General features: G+C 26.6%; 1 protein-coding gene across 3 annotated transcripts in view; it reads right to left on the bottom strand.

The window, feature by feature from the left end:
• Nucleotides 1-2514: 2514 nt before the first annotated feature.
• Nucleotides 2515-12858, bottom strand: part of LOC107446707 (uncharacterized) — a 31847-nt gene continuing 21503 nt past the window's right edge. For 2 of the 3 annotated variants that reach the window (XM_087168115.1, XM_087168116.1), the window contains exons 10-16: nt 12353-12539; nt 11466-11676; nt 9537-9692; nt 9136-9249; nt 4903-4966; nt 3461-3580; nt 2515-2680 (exon numbers count right to left, since the gene is read on the bottom strand). In XM_087168115.1, the coding sequence (XP_087024241.1) occupies nt 2646-2680; nt 3461-3580; nt 4903-4966; nt 9136-9249; nt 9537-9692; nt 11466-11676; nt 12353-12539 (887 nt within the window). In that variant the 3' untranslated portion in view covers nt 2515-2645. The remainder of the gene's footprint in view (nt 2681-3460; nt 3581-4902; nt 4967-9135; nt 9250-9536; nt 9693-11465; nt 11677-12352; nt 12540-12858) is intronic. The other variant, XM_087168117.1, reaches the window with a different exon arrangement.

Below are 12858 nucleotides of genomic sequence, written 5' to 3'. Positions count from 1 at the left end.
TTATTCAGATAGTATACTTTTTAAATATTTTAGAGAACTGTTACCATGAACGATTTTAGATATAGCGTGTGAATAAAGTAAGAATGAGCAATGTTAGGAAACCACTGAATGGATCAGTGAACAAGTGTATTAACGAGTCAGCAATAAATAGCTTTGAATTTGTTTATTGGCCAGTCATTGAAAGACATTTTAGTTGAAGTGGTTAGTTTAGTGAATAGTCGAATCAGTGAATGAGTTTATAATCGCATAAAAATGTTTATAAACCTATAAATTGTTTAACAGCAGTCGACGACAGCAATTTTTCATTTTTTAAAAATTAATTTTGAACAAAATTATGACATATTGAATGCAAAATATGAAGAAAAAAAATTATCGAAAATAAAATCGCAAAAACAATTGATTTTGAGGAGTCTATAAAACTGTTTGTTTGCCACTGTTATAGCAAGAAAAAATAAATTTTAATGTTTCTGCTTATATATTTGTATGCCATATAAGATTATGTACAATAAAAATATTACCTGTAGTAAATATTCAATCTAAAATACTTGCATTGATATTCTCATTAAACTAACGGATTTCTTTTTTACCCTTGGATGCGTTGTTATTTATCTTGTTCAGATGTTTCCTAAATGAGCATTTAGGGTTGATTAAGAAAAAAGATACAGAATTTTAAAAAAAGCAATTTTCTTCACTAGCGAAACAATTAAAATTATTTTTAAGAAATTCCAATTCTTTTTTTTAAATTGAGTTTTAGTATCACCCAGGACGCGAAAATGTCTTCCGCTGGCACTGAATGTAGCCTTCTAAAGTGAATACATTAATGATCATAATTACATTGTATTTAATATCAAAATATATGTCATACATTTCTGTAAACTTTTGTGTTATTTAGCACATATGTATAATATTAGTATTTTAGGTAGGTAAGTTCTTTATTTACGTCATGCTAAAGCTGCACAATGGGCTATTGATGGTGGGATGATCCTCTGTAGAGAGGGTGGTTACTCCCCTTTGGAAGTTTGACAATTGTAGCTCTTTGATGGTGTTGAATCGATACTGATTCAAAACTATAAAATTTTATATAGAGCATATAAAATTACGTTTAATTAAAAATGGAAATAAAATTTGGTTTAAGAAGTTCACAAAATTTTTTTTTTTAAAAATTAGGATACTAATAAAACAGCTTAGAACAACAGCACAAAATTGAAGAAATGAATATTTTCATTGAGGTAGTGTCTGACTTTTACTTCTGGGGAGTTACCACAAACTGCGTTAATTCGAAGAACAATTTTTTTGGCACCATGAATACTGGTTTCCTTCATGAAACTCAATCCCATGAAAAATTTTCTACTAGCTGAGGGGTAGGTTGAAACACGATTCCTTTAGGAATTATCATTAGAATGATGTTAAACACTTTTGTGCTTGTATTTTTGTTATAATTTAATAATTAAACTAACCATAAGTGTTCACTAACCACCATAGTCCATAAAGTGTTCTTGATCACACAAACAATTCTATTTTAATATTTAAGAGGAATAGTACCAGTTTCTTTATAATACTAATTATTTATGGAGAATATTCAATTGAGGAGATAAGAGGCATGAAATTAAAGTAATTATCAGACAAAAATATACAAGATAAATATAATCAAAATTTATTATCTAATTAAGACAACAAAAAAAATATTAAATTATTTAAAAGCAATTTATGAGGTTGTCAAAAAAATTATGATAAATGATTTAGAAATTAATAAAACAAAAAGTAAATATTCTATTATATAATTTTATTCTTGATATTATTGTATACTTTAAATTTGAACAGCATTTATAATAGAGGGAGAAGTTTAATGTAATTTAAATTAGATTAAATAATAGATTCCAATCATTTTAGTGTGAATCATATTAAATCAAATCTAAATTAACCCATTTTATCACAACTGTTAATTTTTAATTTTTTTGAAAAGTGCCTTAATGATAAAAGTAACATTCTATTTAGTGTTTGAATTAAGTAGATATATTTTTGAATTTTTTTTAAAGTTTTCTAGCAATATTTTAAGTTTTTTTTTGTGTTTAATTAATGATTATTTAATGTTGTAAAAAATATATATTATCTCTCTCGATATCTTAATTTTAAAAGCTAAAACTTGATGTAAAAAGTAACAAAAAAATGAATAAATAAGAGTAGATATTGCCAGATATAAATCTTATAACTGGATCCAGATATAAAATGGATTCTTGAACTCGATTCCCTGATTTTTCGTTGTACTGTTTAGGAGAAGCAAGGAATCTGAGATTCCAGTTTTAGGTTTCCTTGAGGTAAGTCAATTTTGATTCTTCAGTTCATTGTAGGGCGCCTGATCTCAGAAAGGTTTCTTTTATAGGAGGGGAGCAAAAATAATCTACCAGGAATAAAGGTTTCGAAACATTAATTTTTAAAGAAAAATATGTCAAATTCTTTAGTATTTAGACTACTTATCCTCTATGTCATGTTATGAAATTAAAGGAATATGAAAAACAATTGTGGTTTTTTTTTAAATATTTATTATAAAAACTTTGATTAGGCTCTCCATGGGAGATTACAAATACATAAAAATAATTCATAATCATTTTATGAAAATATTTACAATTAAAATTCATTCTCCTTGGTCACCTCTTTCGCTCGTTCAAACTGCTCAAAAAATCTGAAAGAATAAATTTTTTAACAATTTTAAAAAATAGCAACTTGTCAGTAAGAGACAAAGTAAATTATATAAAATTAATAATTACTTCACCAACTTTTATGTTTATAAATTAAACAAATGCAATAGCTTTCTTTATAATTACCAATTCAGTTATTTTATATATTTCTTTATATACTTACATCCATTAAAAACTATTTCTTAGCTTTTTCTTCGTGTTTTTTTCCTTTATTCAGTCAATTTACAATTATTCTAAATATTGTACTAAAACTCAATATTTTTATGAGGTCTTATTATTTCCGATTTCATGTTAATTATTCTTAATTACTTAATTTTTGCTCTCTTTAACTCAATTTTTTTAAACGATATATGGAATAGTATATCAAGTATATGGTCTCTACATAAACTATAAAATTTTCAATGCTATTAAATATGAAATCTTGTTAGTACATGCCTGATTTTCTTCTTCAAGTAATGGGTACTTGGGGGCTTGTTGGCACAAAACTTAGAAAAAAAATCAAAGAAATATACAAAGACCTTAAAATGCATGATTTATATTGCCAATTCTGATCTCCGAAATTTGAAATTACTCACCAATGAAGACATAGTTCTTTTGAGTAATACTCCTATTTAAAACTCTTAACTGTCAGCTGTCCTAATATTTTTTTGGCAACATTTTGTAACTTGAAATTCTAGACTTGTAAGAATTCCAGGGCACCTTTTAGTTTGTAAAGTTCACAGTATTTGACACAGAGTTAACAAATGAATTGAATTGAAACTTACTTTTTCTTGCACTACTACAAGTTTTTTCTTTGCTAGGCACTAATGAAGTTACAATTGGAAATAAGGTTAACTGTTTATCACAATTGTCACCAACTTTTCTTACTTCAGCAGGATGAGAATCTTGAAAACAAAAGAAAAGAGTTTTCAAGGCTACCTTTGACAATAATTTTTTTTAATGCAATAAAAATTTTATTTTGTTAAAAAATAATGTATGAGACAAAAATCATGAAAAGAGTATATCTTAAGAGTAAGACAAAAGATTTTTTTTTCTTTGTGTATTTTTAAAAATAATAAATAATGATGCATCATAAAACTCAGAAATTTAAAAGCCTACGAAAAAAATATTAACATTGCATGCAGCATGATTTGCTGCTTTTTTCTCCTAGTTTACAACAAATAAATCCAATATGATAGCACTAGGTTTTATCCATTAATTAAGGTTTTGATTCATTCTAACATTAAAAAAGCTTTAGATCTTAATACTGGAATGCTGCTAATGCATTCCTAGTTTGCAACAAATAAATCCAATATGATAGCACTAAGTTTTATCCATTAATTAAGGTTTTGATTCACTAACATTAAAAAATTTTTAGATCTTAATACTGGAATGCTGCTAAAGCATGTCTATGTATTACGTTTTTTAAAAGCACTGTAATCAACTGATAAATAATAATCGTTTATAAATATTAAAATACAATTTCTTCATACATTAAAAAAAAGGAACTCCCATTGCCATCATAGCTTTTTAGAATAATTTTACTACCTGTTCTTCTTACTCTCATAAAAGCAATCAGATGAAGTAAATAAAAAAATTTGCATGGAGAAATATTTAAGAGATATTCTACATAGCTATTTTAGAAAAGTTTTGCTACCTGCACTCCTCACTCTCTTTTCGTAAAAGCAATTAGATGACGAAAATATAAAATTTTGCAAATATTTATTAAAAATGTTTTGCAGCCATCATTATTTCAGTTACTTAACATTAAGGTGAAAGTTCATTTTTTTCCTTGAATAATTAAGTTTAGTAAAAACTATTAGCTGAATTTTTTTTTTTTTTTTTGCAGCTAGGTATTTTTTTTAAATGTTGAATCACTATTAATTTAATAAAATTTTTCAGTTTAGCTTCTTCGATGTCAACGAAAACTAACTGCAGTAACATTTTATATGCATTTTAAGTCACATACTCATGTCAGGAAATAAGAACCTTGTTTAAAAAAAATTGAATTAGTATTTAAAGTTAAGGTTTTAGATTTTTCAGATACTCATTTATTTAATCCTAAAAGGTTAATAATAAAAAAATATCCTAGTTTCATTGAAGAAAGATTAATTTTTATTTTTACTGAGCACTGAATAAGCAAGTATAGAGTTTTCTATGAAAAGAAAGGAAACATTTTAGATAATGTTGCAACAATGCAATTTAGATGATAGAAAAGATTACTCACTTTTAATGGAAGAATAATTATCAGTCAAAAACCTATAGCTTAAATTATCAGACTGCTTGATACTCTGAAAAAATTTGGTAATATAAATATAACAAATTAAAATCAATTGAGACTTTAATTTTAATAGTGTTTACACAAACGTTTTAAGATAAAAATGCATATCGTATAAAAATGTATATCGAGATAAAATTATTTTCTATTTGTATATACTTTTCTCTAGAGATGAAAAAATTTTATGTAACTGTAGCATATGGCTAAGCGAAAATAATACACTGAAAAATAATAGTAGCATCTAGGCATTGCTACAGAATTGAGACTTTTTCTTACAATGTCTGCCAACTCCTACAAAAACTGTCATAGCCATATAACTGGATTTAGTTCTATATATCCTAAAGGTATACTATTTTAAAACTTAAGTAACTTTCACCATGTTAAATAAAATGTTAAATTTTGGAATTGTTAATGTATCTTAAAAGACACTAATTCAATCTAAGCTTTTAGAAATAGTGCCCGTTTTATGCTAAATTTAATTTACTTAATTTCAACTGCAAACTAAAATAATAACTTTAAAACTTTATTCTTTTTTCAAAAAATTAATTGCAATTACCAAATATTTAAGTTATGTATACAAAATATTTATGTCAATTACAAATTATTATGTAATGATGTTAATCAATATACCTTAAACTAAATATACATATTTTATTATGCTAACATTGTGTACTATTAAAAAAAAACATGTAATTGTGTGGTTATTAACAAATGCTTTCAGAAAGAGAATTGCTCAAACTGAGGCAATCCAACATCATAGGTTTTTATATACAAAGATGATTGTGCTCCTGAAAAATTCGGATTTTTCGCCAACCGCGATCCGGAAGTTTCAAGAAATCATCGATTGCATTTATGTATAAAAATTCTTGTATATTTTATTTAAAAATATTAGAACTAGAATTTATACTTGGCATCTTTTTCATTTGTATATATTTTTTTCCGGTAGAATAATAAATGTGATTAGAGATACATGTTAACTTATACATAATTATTCATTTATATTATGTTTATTTAGAATTTCATGTTGTAAAAATACCAATGATTTAAATTTATTAAGACATTAATTTTTTGAAATGCGTTATCTGTGCATGATTTTACACAAGAAATTTTCAGGATTTTTGAATTGGGCTCATAATCAGCCTTGTATATATAATTTGTATTTTCAATAAAGTACAAGAATAGCGTATTCAATATTGAAAAAAAATTATTTTTGTCCACTAGTTGATCCTATTATGATATTACTATTAAAATATATTACGATACCTATATTACGATAAAAATTGCACAACGCAAAATAGCTTTGATATAGTGATTGAATTGTCATGTACTTAAGATCCAATTTTAATGGATAAAGCCTAACCTTAAATATGCAATTTTTCTCTGCATAAAATTTTTTTTTGGTGCTGGATTTAGATTTTTGACTGTTAAAATATGGGAGGAGTGACAGCAATCTAGAAAATATGACCCTAAAAGTTGAAAGAGGGCAGTCAAAAGTTCGGGCTCCAGTATTGCGTATTTCAATTTTGCTATTTAAAATTATGCGAAAACTTTTAAACCATTTTTTAAATTTCATTCATCTAACGATAATTCATTCCATCGTAAAAGATTGTTTTTGATTATTTTTATCATATTTTATTATTTAATTTAATAAGATTCAAAAAATATTTTAATTGTAAAGCATAAACATATTTATATAATTTTACATTGTGTAATTTGAACTGACTTTTGTTGAATAGTTTTTGAGAAATGAATGTTTAAAAATAAGGAATTTTCAAAATTTCAGTACTAAACTATTTGGCTTAAAGTTTATAATTAGGCATTTAAAATTTTATAGTTTAAAATGAAGCAAAAATATGCATACCTTAGAGTACCAATGAGAAATTGATATTATTTAGTGAGAAATTATTATTTATTTAATTTTATTTATAAGTGTGGTGGAAAGTATATACCATAGGATCGGTAATAATAGATAGGGGTGTTCAGTCAATAATAAACACAAAATAGATCAGTAAAATACAAGTTTACCATTACAGATTAAGCACTTTCTTTGCCGGTTGATCACTATGTAGATCAGTTAAAAAAAAACAACCAAAGGTAGATATTCTATGTAACAGTACGTTCAGTTTCTTTGTTGAAAATTAAAAAGAAGACACTTGCGATGTTTTTTTTTTTTTTTTTTTGAAAGCAATGCATCACTTTTAAAGACAATCAAAAATTTTCAAACAATGAAAAGATAACCTGTAATTCTCTCTGTAGAGCAGTAAAACACCGATAGATGAAGATAGCAGAGAAGCGAGCTTTCAGCAAGCATTTAGTTCACCAAATAGTTTAAACAAATATGCACAATAATGAAAACGAAACACGAATGCAGGAAGCCAGTTCTAAATGCCTCTTACTTCGGTAATGCCTCTAACTTCAAGAAAAATATAATAAGAATATAATGTTCCCCAAACAAACTGGAATATCGGCTTTTTGCTGCGGGGAAAAAAATCCCGAAAAAATAAAATATTAAATGGAAGCAATCATTTTAAAAAAAATTCTCTTAAAAAAAAGGAAGCCTCTTGAAAAAAAAAACTCCATTATCAGCTCAGCTTGGCTCGCTGATAACAGGTCAGCTAGCCAGCCCAAAGAAAAATTAAGTGACGAGAAATGGCGTTTTCACAAGAGCAGGAACATTCGAGCATCCTGAAAAGAAAGACGATAGTTGAATGAGAGAAAGGCACCGGACTAATGAGTTGAGCCTATCAAGGAAACTGGGACTCACCATCATACCAAATATGGTAAGGAAGAAAAATCTCTGAATAGTAGGCGGTGTCACATAGTGTAAGGGAAAGCACATGAACTGGTTTGAACCGGTCAGAACATGCGCCCAAAAAGACAGTACATGACAAATCTCATAGGAACAAAGCGAAATGAAAGAAAAAATAAAACAAGATGGGGAGTAAAACTAACCTTGAAAATATCGAGTGAAATTACCTTGACTCATAAAAAGAAGAAAGATGATGAAACGCTTTAAATACAAATTTATTAGGATGGAGTATTTAAAATTTAAATATACTTAGAAGGAGAAAAAAAAATTGTACAAAAAAAGATTTCATTACTAAAAATAAAAAAATCGTCACATATCACCATGACATTTAGTATTAAACAAAAATTTTTTGGCAGTTTTAAAATTCAATAATACTATGCACTTTTAAAGAATCTTAATTTGTATCTTTGGATAAAGGAATTTTACAATTGTGTGCAAACATTATTTTTTTAATTCTCTTAAATAGTTCTATAGATATGGAACATACACAAAAAAGAAAAATTAAAAATAAAGGGTCCAAACTTTTTACCACTCTTAAGATCAAAGTCTTAGGACATCTTTTCTAGATCACGTCTACCTCTATATTTTGAGTGTCAAAAATTCAAATCCATCATAAAAAGTGTATGTTTATTTAGAAAAAGTATGTTTGTGTTTGGTACGATTGTGTTCGGAAAAAGTACGTTTGTGTTCGAAAATGAAAATATCCTCTGCATAAGGATTCGATTATAACATACCAGCATATTACCTTAATGATGTAATTCTTAGATCAAAAGGTATTAAGGTGTTCTGTTTTTTTTTTCTTTTCCTATTTTATTTTGTACACTATACACTAAATATTTTAACTCCAATTTCAAAATAGATCTACTTAAACCTTTCCAGAACAGCATACTTTAACCAAAACAGTTTATCACCTACTCACTATACATGTATGAAATTTTTTGTCCCAAGCCGAAAATATTTATTCCTTTACGAATTTACTTTAAATTCATGTAAAGTCTTAAAGATTCTGGTAAGCAAAAGTTTGGAAACACAACATTAGAGCATAAAAAACAAGTTATATACAATGAGAAATTTTTATATAGGAATATGAAAAACAAAACATTTGATTAAATAAACTTTTGGCAAATAAAACAAACATTAAAAAAATAATAACAACAACTAGAAACTGTACAAGAAATACATGTAGATTTATAATTAGCTTATTAAATAATATCTTTAATTTCACAAAATTTCCTTAAATAAAAAATGTGAATTATAATAAACATGTTGAAGAAACACATCCACAAAATAAAATTTATCTAAGTACATGTAAGCTTTGAATTAAATGTCTAAAAAAGAAAATACACAGTTGAAAAAAAAATGAAGTAATATACCTTTTTGGAAGCACTAGTATTTGGACGGGAAGCTGGTGTCTTAGGTTTAAAAACTAATTCACCTCTATTTGAACATTTCATATCAGAACCAAAAAATGTGAACAAATTTCTGGTCTAAAAAATACAAATATTATTGGCTGTTAGACATAATGAGCTCTTTAAATTTTAATATTCAACACAAATTGTGTTTCTACAATTTTATGTGCATGAAACACAAAAATAAGGATATTTGAATCCTATAGAGCTGTTTATTTGCAATTCCTAGAAAGTTTTGAGAATAAAGTATTCCTAAGTAAAATTTTATTTACAAAAACACGCAAATACAGCACTTTAAATTGTCCCCTTTCCTACTCACTTGCAATATAATGATTATATTAATGCAGAAGGACAATAATACTTACAAGTTTTAGATCTGGATTTATGTTATCTGCATCAATGGGTGGCAAAAAACATTCAGACTTTTTGGGAAAGTGAGAAACAACTGAAGATGAAACAGTCTTAGTATCAGTATGAAGAGATAGTCCTCTTAAGTAGTCAACAGGATCGTTTATGTCTTCCTGAACAAAATATAATTAAAGAAATCTACTTTAATGGTTATAAAAATATGTTATTATTAAATGTTAAAATTGGAATTAGAATTGAAAATACATAGAATAAAATTCCAATAAAGAACTATTGTAAGAAATTTTTCTGCATATATATACCAGAGTCATTGGTTATATAAGAAAAGTTCTAAAGAATTTGGAAAAATGTCACTCAACTAAGGTTTTTATTCCATAAAAAATAGGACATTTTTTATTGGTTGGAAAAACATATATAGATTTTATTACATTCTTTGGTTATTGCCATTCAAAAGGATGACTTTGGTTAATGAACACATATTTATTTAAATTAATACACTCATCTTGATAAAATTAAGATATGGAAACAATTCCCGCAACAGTGGCCCAAGAAGATGGAGGTAAAGGTTCTATTGTTTTGTGACCAATGGAATGATTGTGGTTAGCACTGCTCGCTCAGGCTGCCTTTACGTGTAGGATAAGCTGGTACCCATCGATTTGAAGCTGAGTGACCTTCAAACTGCCACTGGGAATCAAACCCCAGTTCTTCACAATGATAGTTTAATGCCTTAAACCCTGAGCCATTGCGGTTCTAAATATATATATATATTACACAATATCCAAGAAGAGCTTAAAATAAAGTTTTATGACAAAAAAATCACATTAAATGTTTATTTTATAGAAAAGAAAATCAAAATAGAAATTGAAAAAGTACAGAGTTACATTTAATTTGTATAAAATTACAACGTCATGCATGAAATTAACAGGAGAATCAAAATTGATTGAAGTTATTTTGGCTAAAAAAATCATACTAGAGAGTAATATCCTCTCTTCTTTCAATTTGTGTTACCTAAACTTAGCATAGACTTAAACTCACACAAGCAGATCTAAAAAACTACACAAAGAAATACTTTATCAGTATTATGAGAAAGATCTAAAAGCAAATAATAGGATTATAATAAAAACTAAAGTTTTTTAATGTCTTCGAGATTTGGTTTTCTGTCTTACTTTTAATATTTTACATTGAACATTTTAAATGGCAATAGGCTAACCATATAGCAGAAGAACTGAGAATTGCTGAACTTGCAGCATCTTGAACTGGTTAACTAAAAGGTAAACACAAACACAGTGATTGAATGCTATTAACCCTTTATAGGGCAATTTTTATATAGTGCTGCTACTTTAAAATATTTTTGGGACTTGAGATTTATTTATAAAAAGATATTTATTGAACTCATTACTTAAAATTGATTTTTAAAACATTCTTTTTTCGATTTTGGTGTAATTTATTTTAAAATTTTACCTACTTAAAAGAAGGGACCACAAAATTTTGAACTTCTTTGCTTTTAAATAACCACATTTATAAATTCTGCGTTTATAACTACAAATAAACTTGATGAGAAATGATCAAATGAGCAGATGCATAAAGCACAAAAGAATATTGCACCCCATTGTTTGATTCTCTTCTGAATTCCACACTTATCTTTACTATTACATTCAGGTAAAATAAAAAAAGTTCATTTTTTTTAAAATTTTCATTAAAGGGTTAAAAAAAGCAGTAGATTAATAGTTTTGAAAAGCTATATTCATGCCGCAGTGCATTGGTAATGGTTGAATAAGATGATGATGATGAAATATCTAAACAAATCAAAATATTGAAATTAATCTAAAAGATCTCGCATTGTGTCACTTGAAGATTATTAGTGTACACAAAATAATTGTGCTGTGCTCACAAAATTATTTTTGTAGTCTAGATATAAAAAATTTTACCTCCAAAGCTGGAAGATATAATGACATTTTATCCATATCCTCTTTTTTCTGTGCTTTTTTTGAAAGAAACTGAACCTGTTTCAGACAGTTGGAAGTACTTGACACTTTACATGTACTTTGAGAAAATAGATTACTTGCATAAGAGGAATGTGCATTGTTTCTTCTTGAATGGATTTCAGAATTTGGTCTTGAAGATCTTAGACTACTCCGGCTAATAAAATGAAAATGTTCTTGCGTTTAATTTTTTTTAAATAAATAATAATTGACATTTAAGAAATAAACGATAAAAAAATATATATATAAATATAAAATACCTTTAACTAAATGCACCTACTTCAAATTATCATATTAATGATATATTTTAAAAAAATCAGGGAAAATGGATAAAAAAAAACTGCTTAATCTTTGTCCTACTGCAACTTGCTTTCTAATTATTAAAATTATCTATTTTGGAATTCTAATTTTGGAATACTAATTCTTCGTAATACTGTGAAAATTTTACAAGTATTAGCAAAGTAAAATATTACATAATCTTAATTTAAAATCATAAATCTCAAATAAAAACAACAAACATTTAGAATAAAAGTATAGCAAGTGTTATGTAAAGAAATTTGATACACAAAACACTTAAAAAAAATTGAAGTATTCTCAAATTATTTTCACTGTTAATAATTGCTAACTAAATAATATGGACACAAAAATAAGCAATCTTAACTACTTTCAAACATCTTTTTAATATAAAAAAAAAAGATTTAGCATAGGAAAAACTGGAAATTAATAGATAAATTAATTGAATAAATATTACATAAATTAAGCATTCCAGGTAGTTAAAACAGTGCAATAAGATACAGTTTAGAAAAAAATGCAAAAAAATTGAAATTCCTTACCCACTTTTGCACTCTTTTCGATCTTGTAAAACTTTAGGAGAAACTGATAAAAAGCTACTCAGTTTAGGAAAATCCAATACTGACAAATTAGATCCTTCTGTTTTTGGCCTTTGATTTGTTGCAGAACGTTTTTGATCAACTTGAACAGCAAATATTGGTGGTAATTGGATATCTTCAACTTTTTTATCTATGAAATATCTTTTTATTTAGAATTGGAAAGCACTGTCATCAGTAGCTTTAATTATAAAATAGAATTTTTTACATATTTATAAAAAATATACAGGTTATATCATTGTGGTGTGGCTAAATCAAAAAGGGGAAAAAGGGGGTGACTAACATTAAGTCAACTTAAGATTAAATGCAATTTAGAAAGTAATTATGTAAAGGCCGAAAAAGATGATAGTGGCGTACATTGGAAGTGGGTACAAAATTTCAGGTCAGTGCAACGGAGGAACATGCTGAAAAAAAGGAAGGAAGAGAAAACAACTTATACAGTGAAATTACTC

Source organism: Parasteatoda tepidariorum, chromosome 7 (genome assembly GCF_982258835.1).
Source record: "Parasteatoda tepidariorum strain Cologne lab strain chromosome 7, Ptep-v5.0, whole genome shotgun sequence".
In the NCBI taxonomy this organism is placed as follows: domain Eukaryota; kingdom Metazoa; phylum Arthropoda; class Arachnida; order Araneae; family Theridiidae; genus Parasteatoda; species Parasteatoda tepidariorum.
Note: the sequence above shows the minus strand (reverse complement) of the source record. Positions and strands in the feature narration are given on the sequence as shown.